The following is a 12,652-nucleotide window of genomic DNA, read 5'->3' on the forward strand; positions in this document are numbered from 1 at the left end:
CGTGGTAAAGGTGTATTCTCTCCCACAGTGGAACCCTCCAAAGGCACAGTGCCACCCAAAACATGGGGGCCATGGGGTGTATGTAAGGACCTGTCCCCATACACTGGCACCTCAGATGCCCTAATTATAATCTTCGAAGCTCTACCTTGGGAGTACTCGATATTAGTAGATGCTGCTTATTCATAAAATGGACAGCAGTGTTTCAGAAAAGATGTCTCTTCACTTCTCAGATATTTCCATATGAAATGCTCATGGTGACCAACAGAGGGCGCAACAAAATCCTGAGAGATGTGGACAGAACAAGGCTGGAGGTAAATAAACAATCACGTCCCAGCTGCAGCTCCCTGTGCATTTCCTCCAGCTTTCCCCTAAGAAATATTTCTGTGGAGGCAAAAAAGTCAAAAAGGATCAACCCCATCATGTAGGTAGAATTTAATAATAGCTTTGAAGAAAAAATATTTGCACTTAAAAGATCAACATTAAAAAAGAAAAAAGAAAAAAAGATCAGCATTAAAATCCAGAAGAATGACCCAGGAGACCCAATCTGATTCTAGTCTTTTCTTTGGGAACTCTGGGTTACCATGGTGATGGCCAGTGGCACAGACAGGACTCTCCATCCCTCTGTGGACACCCCAGACCCCTGGGGAGTTTGTTGAGACAGGGGGAGCCGCCCAGTAAGGAGGTCTGTACCCAGCAGGTGTCTCCCGCTGCTTCCTCGTTCCTGGCTGAAGGGTTATCTGGGTACACATACCCGAGACCTCCTCAGACACGGAAGACTGATCTTTGTATTTTTCCATCTGAATGATTTTAATTAAGAAAAACCTGGCTGCCAGCCTCATGAAGAATTGTTCTTTTTCCCTGGCAAAGGCAGTGCGCTCATGTGCGAGGGCAGCCTGGCACGGAGAACCAGAGGTCCGTGTCCCGAGAGAGCTTTCCTGGGAGGGACGACAGGTGCAAGTTCTTGGTAGACCGGGCTCCCTCCACCTCCACTCCTGCGGCTGAGCCCAGGCTCCCCAAGGACCACCTTGGAAGTGTCTCTCTGGCTTTCTTATTGCTATGGTCATTTTCCCCGCATCTTCTCAATATCCCAAGGACCTGAAGTAGAGCCGCCTCCAACGTAATCACTCACCTTCCTACATCCCATCCCCATTCGGTGCTATTACAATAATCCTTAGTGCTGTGGCAGCCCTTTCGGTAGGGGGGAGGGTGCCTCGGCCGGCCCAAGTAGGACAGTGGCTGCTGGCAACCTCCGAGGTCCCCCTGTCATTCTGCTAGCTCTGGAGAGGGTTGCTTGTAAACTGGAGAGCAACTCCAAGGCCCTCCGTGTGGACACCAGCCTGACCGCGTTCTTTTCTCCCTCCGCAGCGCCACCTAGCGCCAGAAGTGTTTCGGGAAATCTTTGGAATGTCCATACAGGAGTTCGACAAGTTACCTCTTTGGAGACGCAACGACATGAAGAAAAAAGCAAAGCTCTTCTAAGCCCCACTCGTAGACAGCCATAGAAACAGGACTAACGACGGCGGTGCCCCACTGGATGTTGTGTGAAGGCTTACTCTTGACTGGAGAATTTGCAATCGACTGTCCCTCCGCAACAACCAGAAGGGAAAAAAATCTGATGAAAACACCCATGAGCCAAATATCGGGCCAACCAGTGGCAACGCTTGCCAAGAAGCAGTGGGGCAGAGATTTCTGTGTTGCCACACTCGACAGTAGCGTTCACATGTGACCTTTTCCCATCACCTTGTGCACACGGCAGGATCTCTTCTTTGTCTCCCTTTAACTGTTGTCCAACGCTAGTGCTGACTGCACAGACACGAGCCAGCAAGTGCCCTTAGGATGCCGCGGGGGAAAAAGCAGCTGCCGTAATTCCAAAGTCTGGATGTATTTATTATGGAGCCGTGTGGCTGGGAAGGAGGCGCCGGGGGACACACCCAGGGGGCAGCCGCCATTTGCACCCACCTCTGCACCTGGCCCCCGCAGGTCCCCGCCAGCAGGGTGGGAACCCGAGTGGGAACCCCGCGGCTCTGCTCACGTGGGCTGAGGAGCAGCCCCAGGCATTGTTAGCAAGCTCCTCGTCTCCTGTGGGCCAGGACCCGGTTCGCAAATTACTTAGGCATTATTAAAAAAACAGACTTTGTTTTACGAGAAAAAGAAGGTCAAGGAATGAAAGGACGAGCTCCCTCCGCTCTTTTTCGGCTTCAGATGGTGGGATTTACGCCCCACCAAGGACGGGAGCTGTCTCTGGTCCCCTCTTTACAAAGAAAGAAAAGGGAAAAATTGTCTCCAGGTTGGCACAGGTGCATGCTGTTAGGTGATTTGGGCCCAGGGGCCATGGCACTCTTGGAAAAAAAAAAAAAAAAAAAAAAAAGTTTGTATCCTTCCCATGCAAGTTCCCACCCTCTGGTCTGCATCTGACATCTGCTGAGTTGAATCTCGCTCACGCTGGTTCCGGTTTTTTCAAGGTCTTTTCAGTAGTCGGCTAAGGAAAGGCTTCGTTTTCTGTTTTAAATCCCTGCGACTCCAAGGTAGATGGCCTGAAACCGATTTCATTTGGCCTTTTTAGCTTTTCTTCTTGCCCAGCGCCGTTGAGTCCACGGTGTGTGTGCGCGCGCACATGCACTGGGCCTTCCAACTTATTTTGCAAACGGCTCTGCCAGGGTGCGCCTGAGGAGACCGCTGTGCCGTTTTGCCCCCTCGTATATATATCGGTTGCCTCTTGCTTCATTTGCTGGTTCTCCTGTCCTGCCTTCTCTCTGACTTCACCTGCATTGGCAGCCTGTGTGTCCTGGTCCTTGCTTTGCTCTGGCAAAGTGTGAGGGGGGACCACGGGGTATTCCCAGTGTTTCCCTGGGGTCAATGAAGGACCGTTGGTGTGTCTGCTGGTTAATGAGTTATGCCCACACAGATGATGTACCCATGTGAGGAAAACTGCAGTGGTAGTTGAAGAACTGAGCCCCAACCTTCCTTTTCTTGTATCTTTTGAATTCAGTTCTGCATCCATCTCAGAAGGGAGAAGGCTGCTTTCCTGGGTAGATTAGCAAATTCGGGGTGCACCAAGCAGGTGCGCGTCACCCGAAAACGCCCGTAGCCTCCTGTGTGCGGGCAGAGCTGTCCTCTGGACGGGGGCGCTGAACCTAACGTGGAGTGGGCTTCCCAACTCCACCCCCCAGCAGAAGGCTCCAGCTGGGGGACGGCTGATGAGGCAGCCTGCTTCTCCTAACTGCCAAATCCAACGTGTGGGCTACAACACTATCCGTTTTGTTAAACAGGGCTCAGCATGTTTGTCCTCAAAATGTCCAGGCCACTGCATGGGGCGATCCGTGTTCTCTGCTTGAACCCTGCCCTGCCCTGCACATAAAAATTCCAGGGTTAACCCAGTCCAGTGCACAGGGATTGTCCACTTCAGGAGTGGAACTGGACACCTGGCCAGCTCCCCTGGCGCGGACATAAGGGCTACATTTTAAAGTGTTGGGTTTGCTGGTGATCCTTTCGGCACTGAGTGTATGGAGTAATAGAGGCCTCTGTGGCGCTATGAGCATCAGTGCTTCCTTTAAAGTTTCTTCCAGAAGAGCCAGGGTTCCATTTAGTCTCCCTGTGTGACTTACGACGAGACATAAAGAGCCTCTGGGTACATTTGTACAGCTAGCTCTGCACTGCAGTCTGGGGTAGTGATGAAATGTCCGTAACGCGACTCCTTCGATGACTCAGTCAGCTGCCTGTTCTCCGAAACCTTGACCAGAGAAGCTAGTGTTAGTGGGCAGTAAGGCGCAAGCAAAAGGAAAACCGCTGTGATCTGTCCTGTCCCCTGTCCCCCCGCCTTCTCCCCGTTCTCTTGTTCCCAAGCGGAGGTTCCCCTTCTGAGGTGAGCCCGGAGCAAGGCTTCCTCAGCCCGCACGCTCGCAGACGGGTTGTCCATCAACTCTCCTTGGAGAAGTTCTTCGCTGGAAATGTTTATAAAACGTGCACCTAATTTCTTTACACTTGAAAGCAAACGCCTTTTTCTAAAGAATCGCTTCTGAGATGGTTATATAAAAAATACATGCTTTTGCTAGTGGAAACAATTCAAAGTAACCACTTTTGATTAAGCAAGTCTTTCTAAAAACTTTCAAGCAAACCTGGTGTTAGCCTTCTCCTGTGTGTTGAAGGGGCGGTGAGCCCACCGGCTTGGTCTCTGACCTCTGCGTCCTCAGCCCTCTGCGTCCTCAGCCCTCTGTGTCCTCCCTCTGTGTCCTACGAAGCAGGCTCAGGTTTTACAAATCACTCTTGTATTTTTGGTCACGGTTGAATCAGTACTTCCTAAGCCAGGCTTGATTTCAGCTGATGTTTAAAATTATTTTCTTTGACACACCTAATGTTCATCAGTATGCCCTAAAATTCACTCGTTCGTGTTCCTTTTTGAAGAATGTTCTAGCCAGAAAAAAAGAGATTCTTTTGGACTTGAGATTTGCAATGACACCACCTCATAGGGATGATGTTTATTAAGGGGACTGCTGTGTTATAATGAAGAGAAGGAAAAACTTTTAATCTGGCATTAAAAAAAAAAAATCACTGTCTTTCCATGTGCCGCTCAGGAAACGGGGGGGGGGGGGGGCGGGCATGGTAACTGATACGCTTTGCATATGAATTTTTGTGTTTTCCTTTGGGCCGGTTTAATTAATGGCAAGCTCCAAACGAAAAGGGGAGATGGATAGTTTAAGCAGAAAGAAACTTTCTAAAGAAGTTTTATGTGCACAGGAAAATTAAAGAAATCCAACATCCGATTCTCCACGTACTTGAGCGGCGACTGTTATCTTGAGATGACTTTCTTCCCCAAAGTGTCTCTCCAAAGAGTGAAGATGCGGGGTCACTTTGTGAGCCCACTCCGGGCAGGTGGGAGAGGAGACGGCAGAGCCGTGTTTCTTCACGCTGCGGAAGAGGGGCTGCCGCGGGATGGATGCTCCGGGGGGGGGAGGGGGGGATGTAACCGGTGTGTGTGTTCTGGGGGCTGCCGGCAACCCTGCCTCGAAGGTCTCCCAGTTCTTTCTGTGTCAGTTGGGTTCATGGGAAAATGTTTTCAAGAGTTGGACAGTCTGCTCTCTTTCCCGCCCCCTCCCCCTTTTCAGAACGACGAAAGCAGATATTTGGAAGGACCGCTGTGTAAAAGATGTGTTGTGTCCCCCGTGAAAGTGAGTGGGTGTCCGCCCGCACCCCGAGTACCGTGCTGCTCTGCAGAGGCGGCCAGCGGCCCACGTGGCCGAGCGATCGGGTCCCACCTCCTCCACGCGCCTGCGCAGCAGCACCGCCCCTCTGCGCTGTCCCCGTCTGTTACCCTCACGACTCGGAGAATAAAGTGCGTGCTTTGTTCAGAGATGCCTCCGTGCCTCCTTGCTTGCTTGTTCCCCGCTCCCTCGGAGGATCGGTCCCATTTGTCAAAGCCCCACCCACTTTCCAATAACCCAAACGAAATCAGAATCAAAGCACATCCTTGGGAATGTGGTTCTGCCCCGTAGGAAGGCGGGTCAAAGAGGGAAATGCAACCAAATAGTCATGGTGTCGTCCAGGGCTGGTTGTCGGATCACCCAGACCCTGTGACCAAGTCGACTCAAGGAAAACACGCTTCACCCAGCTCTTGCGCTGGCTGGTGTCTGACTTGGTGACACAATCTCATCTTTTAATTTTTGTGTAGTTTTCACTTTTTCCATCACTCTTTATCTCCCTGTGCCCTCTTCCACCTCCCCCACCCCATCCCACCCCACACTGTTAATCTCGTCTTGTAGACAAGGCTGGGCCTGGGGGAGGTTTGGATCTACTTATACTCAACTGCTCCTGGCCGGCTGCTGTGTGTATCAAGCCACTGGGCTGCTGCAGCAGGACACTGTGGGCGGGGGGGGGGGGGGGGGGGGGGGGGGGGCCCGAGCAGCAAGCATACCGGCAAGGTGCCGGCAGGCCAGGCGCCTGGGGAGAGCCTGCGGGGTTAGTCTGGTGTCCTCACGTACACAGTAGTGAGAGGAAGCAAGCTCTCCCCTGTCTCTACTTATAAGGGCACTAATCCCATCATAAGGGCTCTATCCCTCAGTCTAATTACCTTCTGAAGGCCCTACCTCCTAATACCTTCCTATTGGGGGTTAGAGTTTTAACCGGGATTGGGGGGCACACAAACATGCAATCCGTCACCCCTGCTGGGGACCAGCTGACATTCAGTAGACTCTCACAGAGAAGTTGGAGAAGGTTCTTCTCAAGACAGCTGGCACTTCTAGGTCACTGCTGTGGAGGAGACGTCAGGACACCCTAACTGGAGGTCTGTGTTCTGCTAACTTCCACCTCTACCCGCAGCAGCATCACCACTCTGGTCACATGACTCCAGTCCTTGTCTTGCACTTTCTGTGACATTTGCCATTGTTGATCACCACTGCTCTGAAAATCGACTCCCTGCCTCCCTCAGTGGGTAGCCCTCACACACAGCAAGGCTCACAAGACTACATGGGGAACCAAGGCCCTTCATGACTGACTCTGTGCAGCGTCCCCTCCCCAAGTGCCCCACCTTCCAATCTTGCTCTCCAGCTCCAAACCACGGAGCGTTCCCTGAGCACACCGGGCCCTCCCCGCCTCCGCCGCTCTGCCAGGGGCATTTCTTCTGTACGGTGTCCGACTCTCCAAGGCGGTGGAGAGCAGAGAGGTAACGGCTGTTTGAAATCAGTGGCCCAAAGCTCTCTGCAGTTACCGTGTGAATTTCCCATGGGCTCCATTGCCCTAAATCAAAGATGAGCCTGAGTTCACAACCTCTCTATGAGCCTGTCTTGATGGGCCCAACCCAACCTGCCCAGTAAATTCTCTGCATGCCTGTCACTGAACATCACATTTGACACTTAAAGTGTTGCCAGTACAACTAGCTTTGCGTGTCTCTGCGCCTCTGATGACGTGTAGCGAGGTCTCTGCAGTGAGTGCCCGGCATTGTGCTAACCGGATCCCTGCAAGACATGTAGCTGCACTGTCCAGGCGAGAAACACTGTCCAGGGCTCAGAGGCCAGAGAAACATGCCTGATGACTCAGCCAGCGAGCTGCAGAGCTGGGACTACCCAGACAGGTCCCATTAAAATCCCGTGACATTTTCCTCGGCGTCCCACTGCCTGACCTTCCAAAGCAAGGACTGTGTCTCCTACAGTCTCAGCCCCCAGGTACACGGCACAAAGCAGGTTCTCCGGGTGAGGCTGGCCAGTTCCCTTCAGTCTGGCCGTGAGCCCCATCAAGACCACCAAGGCCTGGTGATGAACAACAGGTGGGGGTACTCACTCCCTGTGTCTCCAGACCAGTTATTTAGCCTCTCTAGGCCTCAGTTTGTTCAACTACAAAACAGACAGAATAATAATATCCATCAGAACATTGTTGCTTAGTTTTCATAACGTGTTGAGCACACTGTAATACCCACCCAGCACAAAGTAATTGCTCAAGAAACTTTAGTGATTTTTTTTTTTTCATTAAGAGTAATTGGCCACTTAGACATGAGAAACCCCATAAACTCCCTGAGCCTCAGTTTCCTCATCGGTAAGTTAGGCGTGGATACCTGCTCTGGCTAGCTAATTGGGTAATGAGGCCAAATGAAGTAAGGTAGAGGGCTCAGACACAGATCAGCGTTATCTTAACAGGTGGCATTGGGTCAGGAGGGTTTCTTGGTATTATTTTAAATAGTTTAATTATTTGCTAACTTTAATATTTGTTCTGGGCCCTGCCGGTTTGGCTCAGCGGTGAGAGCATCAACCCGCAGACCAGTGAGTCGCGGGTTTGATTCCAGCCAAGGGTACCTCAGTTGCAGTTCATCTCCAGCCCCAGTCGGGTCGTGCGGGAGGCAACCAGTCGATATGGCTCTCTCACATCAATGTTTCTCTCTGTCTCTCTCTCCCTTCCTCCCACTCTATCTGATGATAAATAGAAAAGTATCCTCAGGTGAGGAATTAAAAAACATTTTTTTGTTCTGGGCTTTCCCCCACCTAGTCTTTATATGAATATGCCAACACAAAACAAGCTTGCAACTTCTTTTCTATGCTTCAAGAATAGCCCTCTCACCCTGGCTGGTTTGGCTCAGCAGTTAGAGCGTCGGCCTGTGGTCCAGAGAGACCCGGGTTCGGTTCCCACTAAGGGCGCGTACCTTGGTTGCAGTTTGTCCCCGGCCCTGGTTGGTTGTGCAGGTGGCAGCCACTCGATGTGTCTCTTTCACATCGATGTTTCTCTCTCTCTCTTCCTCTCCCTCCCTCCCACTCTATCTGAACAAAAAATGAAAAAATGTCCTTGGATGAAGATAAAAATAAAATAAAAAAAAAGAATAGCCCTCTCTTTGTCCAATAATAGCCTACGATTGAGATTCCCTGAAGATGAGCTAGTGAGCAGTCACAATAACAAAGCATTAGGTGCCTGTTGCATGCGGAGAGCCACCCGTGGCCTGGGTTTGAGTCCAGCTCCATGAATAGTTAATTAGCTGTGTAAGCAGTGACAACTGGCTTAACTTCTCTAGGGCTGAATGTCCGCTTCTATAAAATCAGACTACCTGCCCCCAAGGGTTATTGTGAGACTTGCGTAGAACAGGACCAAGCATGATACAAATAAGCACTCAAACATCAGCTTTCATTAATAAAGTTGCTGCCGGGTGATAAGGACTTACAGTCTCCGCAGTCTGAGCCTGGTATACTACATGTGGATTTCACACGGCTCCTTACCACCCCTCTGTCGCCCTGTTCTCCCAGTTCCAAGCTCAGCCTGTCAGCAATGCCCTGCAGGCCCTGGGGCCAGCCAGGGAGGCAGGATGCTCTAACGGGAAACATCCCGAGGTGCCAGCTGGGCCCAGCTCTTCCCCTTGGGCCCGTGTTCTCTGGGTGGGAGGATTTTCCTGCCTCCACAGGGATGCTTAGAAACCCGCGCTGCAGGAGAGCTGAGACTCATTCCCATGAAAGTTGGCTTCGTTTCCAGAAAGATCGTCACAATTGTTTGACTCACTTCAAAGCCACCAAAGGCAGCCGCGGCTGAGCCGCCAGTTCTTATCGTATTCGGGGACATTTCCTAGGCTCCAGAAAGCCTCGGTCCTACTCAGCCCCTCCTGCCCTTGGCTGGCAGGGGCTCCTCCTCCCCACAGAGCCAAACAGCCTCGCCCGGGTGTGTCGCCAGCCCCGCCCTGCTGGACAGGCTCATTGTTGGCTGGAGAGCCCTGGGAAGGGTGGGGACCTGGTGCTGGCAGCTCGTGAGAAAGCCCAGGGTGGTCAAAAGACTCCTGCCGACGGCTTCTGGGAATCCCAACCCCCACCTGGAGGACCTGTTTCCACACCCTGAATTCCCTTCTCCCCCATATTAAGCCGGGAATCTGATCAAAGGTGCCCCTTCACTCCCACGGAACTCAGGGAAGGGTGTGCTAGGAGCACACTTGTTCTACTTTCCCATCTCAGTGGGATGAAAATGCTCTCCAGGACCTGCCACTGTACAGGGCGCAGCAGGGACCTCAGGGACCTGCCACTGTACGGAGGGAGCGCAGCAGGGACCACGCAGGACCTGCCACTGTAGGGAGCGCAGCAGGGACCACGCGGGACCTGCCACTGTATGGAGGGAGCGCAGCAGGGACCACGCAGGACCTGCCACTGTAGGGAGCGCAGCAGGGACCACGCGGGACCTGCCACTGTACGGAGGGAGCGCAGCAGGGACCACGCAGGACCTGCCACTGTAGGGAGCGCAGCAGGGACCACGCGGGACCTGCCACTGTACGGGGCGCAGCAGGGACCACGCGGGACCTGCCACTGTACGGAGCGCAGCAGGGACCACGCGGGACCTGCCACTGTACGGAGGGAGCGCAGCAGGGACCACGCAGGACCTGCCACTGTAGAGAGCGCAGCAGGGACCTCAGGGACCTGCCACTGTACGGGGCGCAGCAGGGACCACGCGGGACCTGTCACTGTCCGGAGCACAGCAGGGACCTCGTGGGACCTGTCACTGTCCGGAGCACAGCAGGGACCTCGCGGGACCTGCCAGTGCACGGAGCCCCTGGAGAGGTTTCCTGTGTTTATTTGTGCTGTCCCTGCTGCTGCCTCTAACTCAGCCCTTCCCTTCAGACGAAAAGGAGAGTTGGCTTGGGACATTCTCCCTCCAAAGCACAGTCTGTTTCTACCTGCCCTTAGCGTGATGTACTTGGGGGCCCGCCCAGAACATCCGGAGGGGCCTGGAGGCAGGCGGGGCCTCCCTGCGTCTGCCCAGAGCTTGGGACCCAGCCATGGACATAGTCTGAGGGCCTTAGGAGCGCCCGGTGCTGGGCGAAGTACTCTGTGCGGTCATTTCATTTCATCCTCGAAGGGTAAGACCAGGACTAGGAGAGGCACTGAGAAGTAAGTTGGATTCTCACCCCTCCCGCCAAGTCCAAAAGCTACATTCCTGCTGAGGTTGCCACAGCTCTCTGGACTCTCCCGATGAAGATGTGGTTTTCTAATGATTGCCAAAAGATTCCTCTTTGCAAAGACTAATACCAGCCTTTCTCAGCGAAGTGGGGCCTGGAACACGGACAACGTTTTGTTCTCTCTCTTTTTTTTTTATCCTCACCCGAGGACATTTTTCCATTTTTTGTTCAGGTAGACTGGAAGGGAGAGAGGAACAGAGAGAGAGAGAGAAACATCAACGTGAAAGGGACACATCAAGTGGCTGCCACCTGCACGACCAACCAGGGCTGGGGAAAAACTGCAACTGAGGTACGTGCCCTTAGCGGGAACCGAACCCGTGTCTCTCTGGACCGCAGGCCGACGCTCTAACCGCTGAGCCAAACTGGCCAGGGCAGTTTTGTTTTGTTCTAATCTGGACAGATGCTGGCCCAGGAAGTGGAGGTTCTTCTATTCCTGCTATTATCTCAACTGTGTGCTTCCTACTGAAAAGTTAGAAAATGTGGACGGCAGCTACAGACCCATCAGATGGGAGTAAGAGCTGAGTAACCTGTGTTTTGTTTTGTTTTGTTTTGTTTTGTTTTGTTTTGTTTTGTTACGTGCCCTTAGCAGGAACTGAACCCGGGACTCTCTGATCTGCAGGCCGATGCTCCAACAGCTGAGCCAAACCCACCAGGGCTGTTTTGTTTTTTATTCTCACTCGAGGATGTTTTTCTTTTTTTAGATAGAGTAGGAGGGAAGGAGGGAGAGAAAGAGAGAAACATCAGTGTGAGAGGGACACAGTGATTGATTACCTCCCGAATGACTCCAACTGGTTCCGGGGACCAAACCTGCAACCGCAGTACATGCCCTTGACCCGAAATCAAACCCAAGACTCTTTTGTCCATGGGCTGACGCTCTAACCGCTCTCATCCTCCACATAAAAACAAGGTATTTCGGACATGTCAGAGTAAATCACTAGTATTTATTAATCATTATTTTAATCCAATGGCTGCCAGAGAATGTGACTTTCACAAGCATTGCCTGTGATCCCCACAAGCAAGCCAGCTACGTGTTGTCCTCAGTACACAGGTCAGAGGGTGTCTGACTTGTCCAAGCTTTCCTGGGGGGCTGGGGGGGGCAGGATGGGGCCCTAGGTGCAACAGCTAAGCTCACACTTCAGTCCACGAGGAGATTCTGACCTGGCAGTTCTGGGATGGGAACTGGGAAGCTGTATCTTAAAATGTAACAGCTTCCAGGTGATTCTGATGCTCAACCAAGTTTGGGAACCTCCGCCCCACGCTGCCTGGTCTCAGGTCAGGAGTGGAGCTGGTCTGTCACTAACCAAGCATGCATCACCAGGCTTTGTCGCTCACTGTCACCCTAATTCATGGGACCAAAAGTTAGACAAGTCCTGGGAAGTCTGTCCTGGCAGAGCGGCCTCCAGTCTCCAGAGGCCTCGCTCAGAAATCAGGGGCATCTTCCTTCAGCACAGCAAGGCGCCCAGCCCTCTGAACAGACTCCATCAGCATCTGCCCAGATGCCACCTCATGTGCAAGGACATAGAGGAGGTGGGCTCCGTTAGAGAGAGAAGCAGGAGATGCACGAAGCAAGGAAAAGCCATCCGCCGGCACCCCATTTCCAGTCTCCTTTCCTTCTCCGCTCACAACCTCTGCAGGTTGAGAAAACGCCTGAGAAGTCCTGCTCTTGTTCTAGACAACTTCTTTTTCTCCCCAGTGTGCTCGCCGTTTTATCGGTCGTTCACTAGGAAGGTGAATGTTAAAAACTCCCGTCTTAAGTTTTCCCGAGACCGTCACTGCAGGGGAATTTAGTCGCCGTCTTCAGGGCCCGGCTGGAGGGAGAGGAAGAGCAAGGAAGTCGGGGTTGTGATGGCAGATCTTTTACAGAAAAGTGGTTGTTTTTACTTTTGAACTCATAGATGGTAGCATCTGCGGGGGGTGGAAATGGAGTCCCAGGCAGATATGTCCACCCAGAACCTCAGCATGTCATCTTATCAGGAGTGACAAACCCTTTCGGGTTGGAGGGGAAAAGGCGCGACTAGAGGGTAGACTAGGGAGAAGTCGCCTGAAAGTGTGGCGTCATCTTTCCCCTTCGGGTCCCCGCTCTACCTCAAGGTGGCAAGAGGTCTTCCCTTCCTGCAGCTCCCACATCGTGCCTCTCTCCAGAGCTATGTTCTACTTGACTGTGTTTCAGATCTTTTAAATGTCCCGTTGGAGCATTTCGCATTCCTGGTTCCTGGGCAATGGGACGGACCCTGGCTTGGGAGGGTCACA

General features: G+C 52.6%; 1 protein-coding gene across 15 annotated transcripts in view; it reads left to right on the forward strand.

The window, feature by feature from the left end:
• ABLIM1 (actin binding LIM protein 1) overlaps positions 1-2,344 on the forward strand; it is a 265,955-nt gene extending 263,611 nt beyond the window's left edge. For all 15 annotated transcript variants that reach the window (XM_036265699.1, XM_036265688.1, XM_036265689.1 and 12 more), the window contains 2 exons: positions 231-311; positions 1,366-2,344. In XM_036265699.1, the coding sequence (XP_036121592.1) occupies positions 231-311; positions 1,366-1,479 (195 nt within the window). In that variant the 3' untranslated portion in view covers positions 1,480-2,344. The remainder of the gene's footprint in view (positions 1-230; positions 312-1,365) is intronic.
• Positions 2,345-12,652: the final 10,308 nt, after the last annotated feature.

This window comes from Molossus molossus, unplaced genomic scaffold, assembly GCF_014108415.1.
Source record: "Molossus molossus isolate mMolMol1 unplaced genomic scaffold, mMolMol1.p scaffold_m16_p_17, whole genome shotgun sequence".
NCBI lineage: Eukaryota > Metazoa > Chordata > Mammalia > Chiroptera > Molossidae > Molossus > Molossus molossus.